This window comes from Lampris incognitus, chromosome 2 (assembly GCF_029633865.1).
Source record: "Lampris incognitus isolate fLamInc1 chromosome 2, fLamInc1.hap2, whole genome shotgun sequence".
Classification (NCBI taxonomy): Eukaryota; Metazoa; Chordata; class Actinopteri; order Lampriformes; family Lampridae; genus Lampris; species Lampris incognitus.
This window is the reverse complement of record NC_079212.1, coordinates 133148814-133166328: the sequence shown is the minus strand read 5'-3', so window position 1 is coordinate 133166328 and position 17515 is coordinate 133148814. Positions and strand designations below refer to the sequence as shown.

Sequence of the window (17515 nt, the reverse complement as noted above, 5' to 3'; positions counted from 1 at the left end):
GGACTGTTCGAGTTCCTGCGCATGCCGTTCGGCCTCAAGAACACTGCGCAGACATTCCAGCGCCTCATGGATTCAGTGCTACGGGATCTTCCTTTAATCTTCGTCTATCTAGACAACATCCTCATCACCAGCGCCTCCAAAGCAAAACATCTGTCTCACCTCCAGACACTTTTTGAGCAGCTCAGCCAGTACGGGCTGATCGTCAACCTGGGCAGGCTGACCACCATTGACTTCCTCACACACAGAGTCACCAAAGAAGGGGCGGTACCCCTCTCTTCAAAGGTGGACACCATTGTGAACTTCCCCCAACTGCTCACAGTCATGTACATGCAGGAGTTCCTCGGTATGGTGAACTTTTACCATCACTTTATCCCCCAAGCTGCTCAACTCATGCGACCCCCTGTATAAGGCCCTGAAAGGCAAGGCCACCAAACACACTGTGGACTGGTCCGCAGAGAGGGACAGGGTGTTTGTGGATGCTAAGACTGCTCTGGTTGATGCAACAATGCTGGCGTACCCATCACCCAAGGCTCCAATCACCATTACCATTGACGCTTTGGACTATGCAGTCAGTGTGGTGGACAAGCAGTGGGTGAACAGTGCTTGGCAGCTGCTCGCTTTCTTCAGTTGACAGTTACACCCCTGCGAACGGAAGTACAGCACCTTCGATCAGGAGCTCCTCACCCTCTACCTCGCCGTTTGACACTTCCATTCCCTGCTGGAGACCCACCAGTTCACAGCGTTTGTGAACCACAAACCACTGACATTCACCACGGCCAAGGTGGCTGAGCCGTGGTTTGCCTGCCAGCAGCGACAGCTCTCCTACATCTCAGAGTTCACCATGGACATACAGCATATTGCTGGCAAAACCAACCTTATCACACTGACTGCTTCTCCCATGCAATTGCGAGGGCTGTCCACTTGGGACTTGACCTCGCCTGCATGGCAGCTGACCAGGCTGCAAATCCAGATGTGCAGGCTTTCAGGACAGCTGTCACAGGGCTGCAGTTAAAGAATGTGGCTTTCGAGGACACTGGTACCACACTCCTGTGCGATGCCTCCGTCAGTCCCGGCCCGTCATTCCCACTGGATGGAGGAGTCGTGTTTTTGACACTGTCCATGACCTCTCCCACCCAGGCTAAAAGCCATCTCAAAGACTGGTGGTGGTGAAGTTCATCTGGCACAGGCTCAAAAAAGACGTGAGAGACTGGGCTGACACCTGTGTGGAGTGCCAGCGCTCTAAAGTGGCGCTCTGGCATACTTGCCGGTGCCAGAAAGGACCATGTAAATGTGGACCTGTTGGGCCCCCTGCCCCCCCCCCCATAGTTTTAGTTACCTCCTTACAATGGTTGACAGGACTACTTGATGGCTGGAAGCTGTCCCACTGTCATTGATGATGTCCACCGAGGTAGCCGGGGATTCATCGGGACCTGGGTCGGCACCCCATCTGACCTCTCCTCTGACTGGGGCTCACAGTTTACGTCTGAGCTCTGGAACGCAGTTGCAGAGAGCTTGGAGGTGAAGCTCCACCGCATCGCTGCATACAAACTGCAGCGGTTTCAGTGCTCTATAAAGGGTGCTCTTCGGGTCCTCAAGGACAGCAGCTGGGTCATCTATTTTCATCTCACGGTAAGCAAAGTGTTTAATAGCAGAGGAGAGTATAGTTTCATAGCTGTCGAGTTGTTCCTCCATGGTGGCAATACGGGTCTGTTTCCTCGATGTGTTTTGTGTTGGACAGAACGTCTTGTTTCCCCTATGCCTTCTGTCATTTTCCCCTCCAGCAATGTTGTGGAGTTTGCCATTTCAGTTAAACTGCTATCGATGTGGTCCAATTTTGACCCAAACTCTGAATACATTGTTTTTAGCTCGCTTAATATGGTATGTATGCTAGCTGCGGTGCTAGTCTCTGAGCTGGTCAATGGGAGAGTCGTCGAAGTCGATTTTGTACCTACTTTGTGTCCTCTTGCAGGCATTTCACTCGGTTTTGTGGTAGATTGATCTGTCATATTCGGTGCCACACTATGTTCTGAACTCTGAAATAGTTTTATGAGGGCTTTTAAGAGAGAATCGTGCACGATTGCGAGGAGCTAGTCGTCGAAGCTGCCATCTTGGTCCAAGGCCAAGTGACACCCCCCCTTTTTTTTTGACATACTTACCATCAAATCCTAATTGTTTAAGTTTTCCCAGGTATTTTTCAAGGAATAGTCCTCATTCTTACCTCAAGTTAACAGACTGTTAATACAGCAAGACGAGACATGAATAAAATACACTATTTCAAATTTAAACCTCGGGGCCACCTTCGTGTGCTGTTACTGTATGAATCCAAGACTTATGATTTCAGATGAGACTGAATAGGGGAGCGCCTACTGACAGAGCGAGGGATCGTAGCCTGACACACAGTAATCCTTGCCACCTATTCTTCTGCTCATTCTCATTCAATGCAGAAGCTAAATCACCCTCAAAGATGTGCTCTGTACCTGGTAGATTGGAAACCTTCCCTCCATTCTCTTCAATTCCCCCGCCCCATGCCCTATGTGCAGCTACACATGTGATGTGTGACTCCTACACAATTACAGAAGTTGACTAATGAGGAAACCACTCTTGCTTGTCAGGTGAATGCAGTACCTTTGTCAGCACATTGAATGAATCCGTGGGCAAAGCTCTCCATCACATCTTCACCCGTGCGGAAAGAGCGGCAGTGGCACCACAATAGAGAAAATCAGAGGAAGTGCTCTGGTTACGTGTCTTTCTCATCCCACCCACCCCCCCTCTCTCTCTGCGATGTACCTGCTGTGTGGATGAGAGCTTTATTCTTTATTTCCAGGGCTCTGTAACCCTTAAATGATTATGCAGCATGGGACAGTGCCAGTCTTTACTGATGTCTGGGGGAAGAAGCTTCACCTGCTCCTTTGTGAAGTGCTATCTTGACATCCACTTTTCTCTCTTTCTATTTTTTTTTTGTTTTTTGCATTGTTTTGTCAACCCTACGTGTGGTCAGAATCAGAATCAGAATCAACTTTATTGGCCAAGTGTGCCTATGCACATGAGGAGTTTGACTCCAGCACAAAGCAGCTTCTAGCATTTGAAGACATCGCCATCAAAAAAGAAAAAAACAAAACAAGAAATAAATGGAACAACAACAGGACACTGGAGGCAAGCATGTATGCACGATACAACTACAGTATTATATTTCTAAATCTGTTACCTTTGTTGTCTGCCATGACCACTCGACACCTACTGTACACATATCCGTCCCGATAGAAGGATCCCTCCTCTACTCCTGGTTTCTTCCATTTTTTTCCCCCAGAAAAAGTTTTCTTTCCACATCTGAATCCACTGTCTAAGGAGAGAAGGCGTAATCTTTCGTCATTTGCTGTATATGCCAGTTCCTCACTGTGGAAATGTAAAGCTGCCCGAGGCTGTAACTGTGATTTAGAGCGATACAAATAAACTTGACTTGACTTGACCTGATGAGCAGAGATACACAAAGCCTGGGGGTGAAACGAGGATCCTCCAGTATGTTGCGTCCTGTATTGATGATGCCTCTCAGATAAGACACATAAAGTCACTCCCGCGTAGACAAACATTATTACGGAGGACTGTACCAGCGTTTGATCACATGAGAGTCTGTGAATTGAGTTAGATTTTGCAATCCTGCGCACAAGAGAAAAGTCCTGGTCCACCCAGAGATTGCTCCCATTAAAAACAGATTGCTGCAGCCATAATGGAGCTGGTGAGGGCTTTGAGCCTCCGCGCAATCCAATCAGAGTAAAAACAAACATGCAAAGCTGTGAACTCATTATACTGTCGCCCCCTCCCCCTCCCCCCAGACCCTCACTTCAGTTCGAAACACTTCTTGATGACTGAGCAAATAAATCCCTACATTTTTTTCTGTTTGGCTTGGAGGGAGGGGTGGGGGGGCAGATTAGTAAGCATATCTCTCTCCTGTTATTCTATGTCTGGACCAGGGCGGAGGAGGTGAGGGGCGGTGTACAGATGAAGGAGAAAGAGGGGTTAGTGGCTCGCTGCTGAAAACATAATTGGCGTGGCCCCTGTGACACTGTCCGTCAGATTGAGTTGCTCTCCGAGCGCCTTCACTGGGCCCCTGCAATGTTTCATTAAAAAAAAAAAGAGCGGGGCCTCTGTGGAGATGTTTATGCAGCCTCTGTGGCTCCACCACACAGCGAGGAGCCTGCCTCGTCATTGCAACCTGGCGCGGCTATAATTAGCTACGCGCCCCCCACCCCCCAATTCACAACGGCTCCCTGCCTATATACGTGTGCACGAGCTTGCGTGTGAGCATGTCTTTGGGTGGAGAATTGGGGGCGATATTAAAATTGGGGACTGTTCATTGTTCGCCACTGAAGGAAAGCACAGTTGATGTACAGTACGGTTTGATTTGCAAGGCAGCCAAAAAAAAGTAGAAAGCCCCTGGAAATTTTCTGGGTCATTGCTGCTTGTTACTCGCTGCACTGCTTCCAATTTCTGCGAGAAGGTTTTCTGTGCGGGTGAGCTGTGCGGCTCGATGTTAAAGTAAATTAAGTGTGATTATGTGAAGTTATTCTGAGATCGCTTGTGAGTTTTGAGTCGCAATTAGCTGGTCAGCGCAGTCATAATCAGAAAAACCTGCCCTCCTGCAAATCATCTGAGGTAGTGCGAGTGGGATATAGTTAATAGTAACTTCATCAGCAGGTCTCAACACATCCACGTCAAGTTCTGCGATGGCTCTGCGTGTGCGTCGATAGCGTAAAACGCTCCGCTGAATACAAAACCAATTACACAACTGTTACCCTATGACAATGGAAACATAATCCAAGATTCAGTTGTGCATACAGGCCTGGGGCTCCTGGTCACGGCCTTCAACTTCAACAAAGATAACAATCAGAGATATTGAATAAGGGGATGTGAAGATAACGTGAAGCATGCAGGCTAGAGAGATCCACGCTGCCTTATAAGGCCTTATGTAGTACAAAGAAGGCAGGCAGGCGGTAAGGGCACAAAATGGTGGGCAGTCCGCTTTCATAAGAAGGGATCCGATTCTCCATCAGATCAGTAGGAATGAGAGCGATTCAGATGCACAGGTGCTCGCTTCAACTTAGACATTAAGACGTACGATATGTGGGAGGAGAAATTATCCACCAATTCCGATATATAAGCCCACTGAGGCAAATACGTGATATTGGGCTATACAAATAAAATTGATTTGACTTGACTATATAATGTACAGACAGGTAGAAGAAGAAGCAGACGTGGAATCACTTTATTCCCCGAGTACATTTTACACATACCCAGTATTTGTTCCCCTGCATTTAACCCCGCGCTAACTATCCGGAGCAGGGTGCAGCCGTTCCTCCGCCATATTCCACAAGTTGCCATGGTGCCCGTTTCCAATCCTGAAGAGACTTTGATTCCCTTTTCCTTGTGCTTTTCCACTCTTCTTTCCAACCCCCCCCCTTCCATACTGTAGTTGTAAGTAATATCCATCACTTAACAGTGCACTTGTTCCTCTCGCTATGCTCATCTGTCCATCAAGAGAAATTATCTAATTATATTTGTGTTACTCAACCCAAGAATTATGTTAGACTCAACAGGAGCTAAATATATACCACTTTAGCAGGTTCCACCGATTTAGTTGTGTCTGTTAGCAATTAGTGCACAGGTTTGTGTGATTCCATTGTTTGGCTTGCCGGCGTCTCGAAAAAGATAATGAACCATAATCGTTGAGTGACATGATAATTGCCAAGGTGGATGGTGGCAGAGCAACCAGCGCAATTACCTTATTTCTGAAACCGGTGCTCTCACCGAATGATGTCAGCGAAACGAAATGCACTGAAACACGCCTTACACACACACACACACACACGCACACACACACACGCACAGGGTTTAGGTTAGAGTTGGTTTAGCAATAATAACATGATGCAGTTTTCAACCTATTTATAAATCACATGTACGTTCTATGAATGGGTTAAAGAACGTGTCATTTGTCCTCCATGAATGCTGCCCTTACTTCCAAAAAGGAAAAATAAAACTCCTCAAATTTTTTCTATGAATACCATTCTTGCTCCACAGGGTACTTAACAGATTACAGTTTGTAAAAAAAAAACTGGCTTTATTTTAATGAAGGTTTGGTAAATCAGTGATTGATAGCCTACAGGGGACGATGACCCAAATACGGTATTTGTCTCTCAATTCTAGACCTTTAACAAATCCATTATAAAACCTCCGGGCTCTGACATGCAATCCGGCGTTCCTGGATCGTGTGTGAATAAAATGCACAGGTTTTGCCTTTGTTTCATCATTTTAACCTTGTAAACAGGGAGCGACTGCAATATTCATACCTGTTTTCACTTAAATCTTACCCAGAACCGCGTTTACAAGGTGCCTGAGCAAAGCGCGGCAGAGTATTTCTTTATTAAGTGTTAAAAGCTACTGGTGTTTCGGTCACCAATTAAGATTATGCCATAAAAATGTGTCAAACAAATAGCCAGTTACATTTTTATAGAACGGGACTGTATAGTGAACAGTCGCGCCTAACACGACTGACCCAAATGGCATCGACCCGACTCCCGCTGAACAATGGAGGGACGACAACACTCCTACTGCAATGTGAGACATGAGATTTGATAATCCCTATATGACCTGCCAACACAAACACACACACACACACACACACACACACACACACACAAGAAGTGCTCATATTTACTCACTGTATTTATTTTTCAAACACCACCCAGTCATAATACACATAATGCATAATACACACAATACACTGCCAGTTTTTAGACACACACACACACACGCACACACACACACGCTACCTTATGCTAATCACCTTTGCTGACCAACCACCGCTGCTACACAGAACATAAAGGAAAAGGCCACAGCCATAAATAAACACAAGAATTTGTAAGACTGACTTTTGCAATTAGGTCTGCAAGGGACTATATACTGCTGTAATCAGTCTGCGCTCGGAGGCCATACTTCCCAAAAGGAGCAGCTCAATAACGGTTCATCAGTCAAAAAAAAAAGAAAAAAAAAAGTGATGGCAAGAAAATTTCTTGAAGATGTGACTATGTCATTGTGTACCGTGACGGGTGTTATAAAAACCTAAAGGTAATTAAAAAGTGGATACCCCCCCCCCTCCACTCCTAGACTCTGTAGCAATTAATCTGCCCAATTTGATTGCGAACGGCACAAATTAAACAATAAAGAGCTGTCTAATGAGGGATTAATTATGGGTAGCAGGAGGGGAGTGGGACGGAGGCGGTGGCCATATGTCAGTGTCTGCGGCAGACAGCAGCGGGCCATAAGGAAGACAAAGAGGCCTCTCATCCATGTGGTCCTGCACTGATAGGGCGCTCTCATCACAGATCAGTAGATCCACAGCCCATGGAGCCCATAAATGGCTGGGTCATAATTGAAAGTGCCAAAATCAATAGCGATGACAGGCCTTAATTAAATTAAATATGTCTCCCCCAGGAAACAAGGCGGGGGGGGGGGGTCGGGTTGGGTAGGTACTTGTGGTACAAACGAATGGGGGCCTTACTTGAGTGACCTCACCATTTGTGAGAAAAGGAGTCCGCAAATGCGAGGCCTGCTGTAACCCCGTGGGTGGGGGGCGGGGGGGGGCATCATTGAGCATGTATGTGCACACGCTGCACTGTTTGTGCGGCGCTGCTGCCTTCGTCAATACTTGCAGGTGTGTAACGACGGCCTTTTGTGATGACGAATGGTTTTGTCTTCAAGCGGAAAGGTAAAAATGTCACCGGTGGTGCTAAAACACCAGTGTCAGGGAGGGGAGGGGGGCGGTGTTAACGAGATGGGGAGCGGTGACCTCAAAGCCAACGGTGCCTTTATCGCTGAAATGAAAGGCGTCCCGAACTCTTGCTCTTGATAACCGGCATGAGGGGGAGACTGGAAACGGCACAAACAAACAGCGTATCGTCGTGCGTGACCTGTAACCCCCCCCCCCGTCATTAACTTAATTTTAAGAGCCCTTGACAGACCAATAGGAGAATCGCCAACGAGCTGCCGTGCCAGGGAAAACCCGTTTCCTGCAACACAACAACAGCATTACAGAGTTAAGTGGGTGTCTGCACACCATGCACGCGTGCAGTAAACGGCATACCTTTTTAGGCCACTCCGCACCAATGACATCAGGGAGCTTCAGTGTGTATCGAGTCCACCGTGGATACAACATAATGTATTTGGTAAACACACTAATCCAACCTGCTGCCAAACTTGTGATCTCAATCAGAATTGGCAGTGTTAGCACCATTCCTTTGTTGGCTTAAGGTGCCAACACACACACACACACACACACACACACACACACAAAATGAGCAACTTAAATTGTAGTCTTAAAATTGGAGATGATTAAATTTAAAACCACGGAAATGATTTTTAATCCCACCTCCCAGTATCGCTCCTTGTCTTCTCCCTCCAGACCACATCCTGGCCGTGGTCCCCGGGCCTCAGCCGCCTTTTATGTCAGTCTGATCTCCACAACCATAGATTTGGTGTCTGACAAATGAAATCCTTCTGTATTTTTTTTTGTTTTTTGGTTTTTGACAGTGTTTGGCTGCTGGGGTTTTCGGTGGATGTGTAGAGAGTGCCTTAATGTCAGCAGATGAATGCTGGGAAACCTTTCTGCGTCCCTTTTTTTTTGCCACACCTGTAGAGCAGCGGAGGGACACGGCGACAGCATCCTCTCCTCTGCAGACACGAGCTCGGACCGCAGCCCCATTAGACCTCCAGTGGATCTCCGGTGTCTCTAGGCTGTGGGGAGACATGGAGAGGCTGGAGACTTTACCTGTGGAAAAGCCCAACTCCTCATCATTACAGGCTTTCCCCACACTTAGAAAGGATTAGAGAGGACGGAGTCAGCAAAGGGTCACTGATGATGTTGTTCTCTGGGAGGGGCCCACAGAGGACGGGGGAAGGCAAAGCATGGTGATGGGGAGTTGCGAGAGGCTGGATCTCCACCGGCTTGCAGACTGTTGACTCTTGTGAGATTAGCTTGGAGCCATATCTGCTACGAGAGCTAATCTGGGGGACATGAGACTCGCCATCTACAGTCCAACTTTGAACAAGACCCCCCCCCCACACACACACACACACACACTCCCTATGTACCATGTACATACAGTGCTGCTGGAAGGGCAAAGCAAATATTCTGGGCTGATATTTCCAGATGACTAAATTATAAAAAGATGTAAGAATCCCTATGATTCATTCATGATGATGATGATGATGATGATGGTTAAAAGATTGTTCACATAAAGTGTCAGCGCCAACATAATTAATCTATTTTCCCAGCATGCTCATTCACACCTGCTGTTGCTTCACTGTTTCTGATCAAATGGAAAAGTGATGTTAGTATTTTAGTTTCCATGTGGGGAAGGGGATGTATTGGAGAGAGGTTATTTCAAGGGATATATATATATCTATATCTATATATCTATCTATCTATCTATCTATCTATCTATCTATCTATCTATCTATCTATCTATCTATCTATCTATCTATCTATATATATATATATATACACACACACACACACACATATATACACACACACATATATATGTGTATGTATGTGTGTATGTATATATATGTGTGTGTGTGTGTGTGTGTGTATGTATATGTGTGTGTATATATATATATATATATATATATATATAAAGAAGGAATTGTATTTAACTAATATTGACCGTTTTTTAATTTTGTTTATTATTTATAAGTATATATGATTTCTGAGTATGTACATTAAAATCCAGTCAAATCAAAGTAATGGTCTGATTTTAGATTTGGTGACTATTATATTCAGGACCATTGCAGCACTATATATAATGGGAATATAAAACATTCCCAATCAACGGTAATTTATTGTTTTATTGTTAGTCGCAAGAAAGTTATGAATAAAACACTTTTGGTGCTTCCAGTAGCATATAAGAACACTATATTATTATTATCATTGTTGTTATTATTATTATTATTATTTGTTGTTGTTATCATTATTATTATTCTTATTATTATTAGCCCTGTTGTTGTTGTTGTTGTATTGATTTCGTTGTCAATATTTATGAGCAGGTATCCTAAAATAAGAGCAGACATGTTTTCATTATTCGTGCAATTTGCTGTGAGAGATGGAAAACGCGGGAGACGCCGTTTGATGGGCCATTTAATTAACGTGACCACGAAGCGTTTTCTCGCCCGCGCGCTGCGCGAGACGGTTGAGATGACTTGCGTCTCATTACGCGCTTATTAAGCATCCCGTCTCGGGATGTGTTCAGCCTGTCGCCAACAAGCGCGCGCCCTGTTTGGGAGGAGGGTAAATGATCGGCTTATCGAACATAAACTCCGCGATATGTCACCGGTTAATCAAGTCATTTAGATGACCCGTATCATATTAACCAGGCCAGTGACTTGCAAATGATTTTCTGGTAGGCTTCCTGTTTAATGGCGTGAAAGAAATAAAGAAGCGATAATTCAACTTCACACCAATACCTCCGGTAATTGAGATGTCTTTGATTGAAGGATTGAACGCTACACATTTTTAAAAAAATGCAGTTTTATCTAACCTTACCAGAGGATTAGAGGCGCCGCGCATTTCTATAGGTGCCCGTGGAGATAACGTGGGTCATATAGGATCAAATTATTTCTGATTTGAAGGTCATCCAGGGGTCAGGCTTTACAGAATGGCAATAGGCCCGCTCTCAAAACTAAGGTTGGCGCGCGCATGTGTGAGTGCGTGCCCGTGTGTGCGTGTGTGGGAGAGAGAGGGAGAGAGAGAGGGAGAGAGAGAGAGAGAGGGGGGGAGACTGAATGTCTTAAACTGAGACGGAAGGACAAAAACTGCCTTATTAGATGGGCCAGCTGATAAGCTCTGGATCTGTTACAGCCAACTGAATTTGTAGCTATCTCTCTTCCCTTTGATACACCGCCTGTCGCAGACTAACGCGTATTAGGACAGGAATTTAGAGTCTTTTGTTCTCTAAATGTATTGTTCTGGGGTGAAAACTGTCATTACAAAAAACAAACAAACAAACAAACAAACAAAAAAGATAACAGCGATCAGTTTGTTTTCGATAGCATTCAAAAGACGTGTAGGTATATTCTCCGTTTAGGATGTTTAGCCACGAATACTATTTTTGTCGGTAATCATTTGCTACAACAAACTAGCTCAACAACAACAACAACAACAAAATAATAATTAATAATAACGCTAATATTGCTACTACCACTGATAATAATCATGATAATAATAATAATAATTAACAACTGTTTTGTTTATCACTGATGCGGATGTATTTCCTGTAATTGATGCTGTTGCTAAAGGCGAACGAAAACAGTCCAGTTCGGCTGGTGTAAAGAAAACAGCGGCGGGTCTATAAAAGATGTGGAACACGGTGACACGTTTTATTGGGCTCATGTCAGTGTGTGACGTACAACTCTTATGCGACTAAAACAACAACAAAAACAAACCGTATCGAACATAGACTATCCGGTTGCTTTTCGACTGAGATCTGCAGTGAGCATCGTGTTGTCGTGTTTGGTGTGGCAGAAAATTAAGAATAAATTTTAAAAAAAACAACAACAACAAAACCCCATAAGCCGAAGGTAGGTCAGGTCTAACCAGCAACGCTTTACTCTCCCGACTTGGCAGTCGTCGGCGAGCTCGAGAGCGTTGGCGGATTGTTTATAAAACGGCGTCCTGACGCAAATGTTCCACCGAAAGACGTCGTCCAGCAGTCACGTTTCCCCGCGAACAGCCGAACTGAACTGACCCCCCTCCCCTCCCCTCCCTCCCTCCCTCCCCCTCTTCCCCCCTCCCTCCCGAGCACCGGAGAGCGGTTTTACAGTCACCGACTGGACACACAAGTCTGTGTCATCCGCGGGAATGTGAGCGAGAGGAGCGGGAACAAGTTCGCGGGGGTTGATGTGAGTAACCTCAGAAGTGGATGACTCGGAATGGCTGAATGTTTCGCCATCACGTGTGTTACGCTCCTCAACCTTGAGGTTGTCCCACTTGTAAAAGCTTTAGATGCGTTCCCTCGTTGTGTCGTTACACGCCCCCCCCCCCCCCCGTACGGAGTACAGACCATCCGTCTACACGGTTCTCACTTCAAGGCGTCAGCCGCCGGACTGCACTATACTGTAGACTCTCTTCCGGTTGAAAGCTTTTGCAGCGTTACCCCCCCCCCCAAAAAAACACGTAATGCTCACGTAATGAAATTATTCGTTTAAGATGTTGCCATGTGTGCCATTATTCTATCTAAGCTAAACGAGTGTGTGCAACAACACACAAATACCTGACATGGATTACATTATAAAAATAAAATAAAGACTCCTGGTGTATTAAGAAAAAAATCGTTTGAAAGTGATCACACATTTGTTGGGGAAATCAACGTGTCGGTATCCATGACTCGGCCCAGTCTCCAGGACAGGACAGTGGGGCCTACTTTTGGATGTACACCTGCTAAATTGATTGTACCAACATGCAGTGTAGCCGTAGCATCTCGGAGCTTGAAGAGCCGTGAGGCATTGTTACTTATGCTGCCAAGTGCCTCGTTGCGCCTGATTGCGCTAATTGCTTTGAAATCGGATACGTTATAATTTCAGAGATATTGGCGGGAGTTCGGTCTTTCATCTCTCTGAACTGAATCAAATTGTCGCCATTTACTCAAATCGTTTCCCATGTGGGCCTCGTGGAAAGCGAGTGACTTTCTCAAGAGGTTGGCTTGTTAACTGCTCATTATTATTATTATTATTATTATTATTATTATCATTACTATGAATTACCAACATTTCTACGACATCCGATGCTGACGACGGAAAAAAAACACAATGCATTTATTTAACTTTCCCGAGTGAATAAACTGAAGAGATTTCGGAGCTACTCACATGCGAGTTGTCATCGTCCCCAGGACGAAAGTCATCTACTTTCACCCAAGTGCAAACATTTTGCCTGAAATGCCTCCCGACATCAACAGCGCCTCTTAGGTCTTTCTAGGTCCGGACTGACAGACCTCGCATGAAAAGGGTTAAGACAACTTTCGGAGGGCGCAACAATGGCCCTTTGTCTGGCGTCCCTGCCTCTTGACTCGGAATCAAAGGTAGTTTATGGAGTCAAACAAAGGTCCGATGAGGCTTACGGTTGTTTTAAACCTCGGCTCAATCCTCGTTTGTTTGCCGCCTCGGGATCTAAATGAAGCGGTGCGGTAATCGTCTTCTCTATGGCGCGTCGCTCCTCTGAAAGGCCAGTGTTTGGGATGCTAATTGCCGACAACAATGTATCCCAGCACCACTGTCCCTCTGGTCACAAGGAGGCAAATAAACTCACGCGCACACACGCACACACGCACACGCATGGCACAGAGGTTGCGGAGGTAACCCCCGGAGGGGCGCTCCGAGCGGAGTTTACCTTGTGGTTCACTGATCTCTCCGTTTGCCCTCCGCTGCGCACTACGCACCGGCCGGGCGGAGCAGGAGCGGAACACGCCGATGAGGAGGTGAGGTGAGGAGTGATGAGGTGGCCGGAGCAGACATTGTTAATGCATTTCACGTGTGCCTATTTGTGTTTACGCAGACTCCATTTACGAGCACGTGTGTAGGGGGAGAGGGGACCGAGCGCGACCGAGACCGTGCGGGACTTCAAAGGCGCGCGGCGCACGGTGTCACTCAGAGCAGGTTATGTATGAGTTTTAAGCGTTTCCAAACGCGCCGCGGTGCACATGTAGCCCCGCTTTGCCCCCCCCCCGCCGCCCCCATAAGATCCCCGGCATCAAGAAAACGACGCGGCGCTGTTATCAGACAGGGCAACTTTCACTGACGAACAAAGGCCCCTCGTGAATGTAAGAGGCAGTTATGCGTGCGCAACGAACAGCGTCACTATTAAATCACTTTGTCACCCTGGATGGTGAAATTACACAGCAGCGGTGAAATAAAAAAAAAATCACGCTAGAGAGCCCTCGTCCGAAGTAAAACAACCGCCAGGTCTGTAGAAGAAAAGAAGAAGAAAAAACAACAACTTTGTGAGGAATCCTTTTCAGTTAGGGACTGTCTGCAAATAGCTACGCGCTGACCTTTTCCTTCACAGTGGCCCACTACATTACACCATCCACGGTGCTCATCTGAATAGCTGGAAATGGCGTGCGATCGGCCGAGAGAGCTAATTTTTCAGCCTGAATAGCCTAATGTCCCTGGGCTAGGGCGGGGAGGAGGCGGACTACACTCTTGATGCGGCGTAGAGCTCTTCAATAGTCTCCCTAAAGCAGCGCGCTTTGATCAGGCCGCTGCTGGCGCCTGAAAACAACACAACTTGTCTGCCTATTAGGGGGACTGACAAATCGTGACAGATTGTTTATGCTTAGCAATTAGCAACGCGGACGCTTTCCCCGATGATGGGATACACCGCAATTGTTAATGCGATCATCTCTTGGTGGATTTATAAAGCACGTGTTTGGATGGAGGGAGGGAAAGAGAGAAGGAGAAGAAGGAAAAAAAAAAGACCTGGCGAGTTGGTGCCCAGCGAGGTGAGTCTTGACTTTTTATTGTTCTTCTTCCGCAAACCGTGAGACAGATCAACGTATGGCAAACTCTTCCTGACAGAATGTGGATCTTTTTTGTTTTGTTTTGTTGAAAAATCACAATCTGGAAGAAGATGGGAAGAAAGTATAGGCCCGTGCTTGTGGTAGCCAGGTAAATCAGTGACAGTCCTGGGTTAAATCTCCCGTTGGCTCCAAGCTGCCTCCTCCCCCTTCCTTGACTGCACATAATTTTTGACTCTAATGGATGTAGTCAAAGGAGAAAAATCCCAGTGATCCCTCCCCCAAGCCCGATAATTACCACTAAATGACTGCGGAGGCTTGTGTGTTTCGATCTGATTAGAGCCCCGCAGCCATCAATAAACAGCGCACTGCAAGAGGCCCATCTCATAAAGGAAGGCAAGTACACTGTTGCGCAATATGCAGGGCTTTTTTCTTTTTCTTTTTTTTTACTATTTCGTTTCAGCATGAGACCTAAGAGTCATCATTTGGCTCACCTGGAATAGGTCTACAGCATACTTTTGTCATGATAACACTGCTATTCAGCTTCAATAATCAACTTACAACGACTCAAATTAGCGAGCTAACTTATCATAAACACGTTAAATAAGCATCTTGCGGCATTAGGTTTTCTTGATCTTTCCGAGTTAGACTGTTTATCTGAAGTCAGTTATGAGAAGTAAATTTAGCCAGTATAGTTGACTTTTTCCCCCCCCTCGCAGAGCTGAGTTTGTAACCAGAGCGGAATCTCTGCATGGCCGGCCCATCTGCTCTCTGATTGGACGCCTGGCTGTCCACGCCTGGTTTATAGCCGTGCACGCCAATTTGGTCACATAAACATGAGGAAACCGTCGCCTCAGATGTACCGCAGCAGCGTGCCCTGACTTCCCCCGACGACTACTCGCCGCAGCGTTTCATCCTCCAGTGTGACTCGGACCTGTATGGCCCCAACCGTCGCCATGTCAGCTTTAACCGCAGGTCTGAAAACTGAAGACGTTCCGTCGCGCTCGGTTCTGGTCAGCAGAGGCGAGATGCAGACCAACTTAACTGCGCCAGAGGAGACGGAGAAACCCAAAGTTGCTATTCTGCCCTTCAGCGTCGAGGCGCTGATGGCAGACAGGAAGCCGAGCAGAGAGTCGTCCTCCCCGGACACCTCGTCTGTCGCCGGGACATCCCAGGCGCTGGGCGCAAGGATGGGCTCCCTCTCCAGCCTGGATACTTCGCTATCTCCTATGGCCATGGGATCTTCCTTCTCAGTGGGCGACATAATGAGCATGCAAGAGGACGTTTTGATCAAGCCAGAAAGCCCAGATAACAAAGACAGGAATTCTTGGATACAGAATCCTCGCTATTCTCCCACGCCTCCACGTAAGTTCAAGAGTTGTTATGGTGAATGCCCGGGAGTTAAACCGAACAACAAGTAGGTCGTAACTCGCCTCGTTTTACGCTGGTAATAGTCGCCTCGTTTTACGTTGATAATAGTCTTGCACAGCTTGTGATTTTTCTCTGTTTTGCCAAGTAAGGCTGTTTACTGGAACACTTTCCAAGTCAGATTTACTCGTGTGTGTATATATATATATATATATATATATATGTATAGCCCCAAATCACCCATTTGTGTAGCCTTAAATGAAAATGTAGCCCTACATCGCAATTTGTATAGCCCTAAATCACAACTGATTCACAATTCAAATATTTTGGGGGTTTTTTATCAGTCAGACTACACTGTGCAGTGTACGATACCCCTTGATTCTGATAAGGCAATAAACAAATAAATAAACAAACAAATAAACGGGGGGGTGGGGTGGGCTACAAAGTTTGATCATCAACATTTCTGTTTGTTTTGGTGTTTGTGTGCAGGACGGTTGAGCCCTCCCGCGTGTCCGCTGAGAAAACACAAGACCAACCGAAAGCCCCGGACGCCCTTCACCACGTCGCAGCTGCTCGCGCTGGAGAGGAAGTTCCGGCAGAAGCAGTACCTCTCGATCGCCGAGCGCGCCGAGTTCTCCAGCTCGCTCAACCTGACGGAGACGCAGGTCAAAATCTGGTTCCAGAACAGGAGAGCGAAGGCCAAGAGGCTGCAAGAGGCCGAACTGGAAAAACTGAAAATGGCAGCCAAGCCCATGCTGCCTCCCGCGTTCGGGATTTCTTTTCCTCTGGGCGCGCACGTCCCCGCGTCCTACGGCGGCTCACACCCGTTTCAGAGGCACTCCCTGCCGGTTTCCCCTGTGGGACTGTACGCTGCCCACGTCGGATACAGCATGTACCATCTGGCCTGACAAGGGGAGAGGGACCCGGTGCCGATGCCAAGAGGAGTGAAGCTCGTCCAACCTCTCATGACTATACGAAAGTAAGTTCACAGCATTGGCAGACAAGACAAAAAGACCACATTCCTGTAAGGCCTCTGACATATCATGACGGACAGTCAAGTATATGGACAATAGGCCGTAGTGTCGCACAGTGTGTCATAACATGGCCGTCGAGTTGGAAGCCACTCGCGCGTGTGGTTTCGACTTGAGGACAGGGGGAAAGGGCTTTACGTAAATGACGTTTTCCACCAGCGAGCGCAAGACCCCAGGTATGTTGGGCCCTTGCCACTTTGTTGGGCTGTTGTCACACTGCAAACACACACCATACTTTTTTTTGTTTTTGTCAATTTGCATTCATACAAATGCGTAACGTAGTGGGTTATAGTGAATCCAGTGTAAATGAATGCTCTTTGTTGATTTAGAGAACCACAGCATTTTTTTTATAACAGCACTGACTGTTGTTGGAATGATTCCCTTTGGAAGGGATTTGTGTACTATAAAATAATGTATATTTGAAAAAAAAATATCCTCATTTATATTATGAATATATTTGTGACATAAATTAACAATAAATTGTTTATTCTTTTTCATTAAGCAGTTGTTCGTTTTGACTGACATTTCAACAGTTTGCTAGTTTTACAATAAAATCGT

General features: G+C 46.3%; 1 protein-coding gene across 1 annotated transcript; it reads left to right on the top strand.

Moving 5' to 3' along the window:
- Positions 1-15411: 15411 nt before the first annotated feature.
- msx1a (muscle segment homeobox 1a) lies at positions 15412-17515 on the top strand. Its single transcript, XM_056274633.1, has 2 exons — positions 15412-15923; positions 16416-17515. The coding sequence occupies exons 1-2, from the start codon at positions 15497-15499 to the stop codon at positions 16832-16834; spliced, it is 846 nt and encodes a 281-aa protein (XP_056130608.1). The 5' UTR covers positions 15412-15496; the 3' UTR covers positions 16835-17515.

Excerpts from the sequence above, each read along its gene's own strand:
- msx1a (XM_056274633.1), top strand. The coding sequence starts at position 15,497 with ATGGCCCCAACCGTCGCCATGTCAGCTTTAACCGCAGGTCTGAAAACT. Across the intron at positions 15,924-16,415 it reads CTATTCTCCCACGCCTCCAC|GACGGTTGAGCCCTCCCGCG; the intron begins GTAAGTTCAAGA and ends GTTTGTGTGCAG.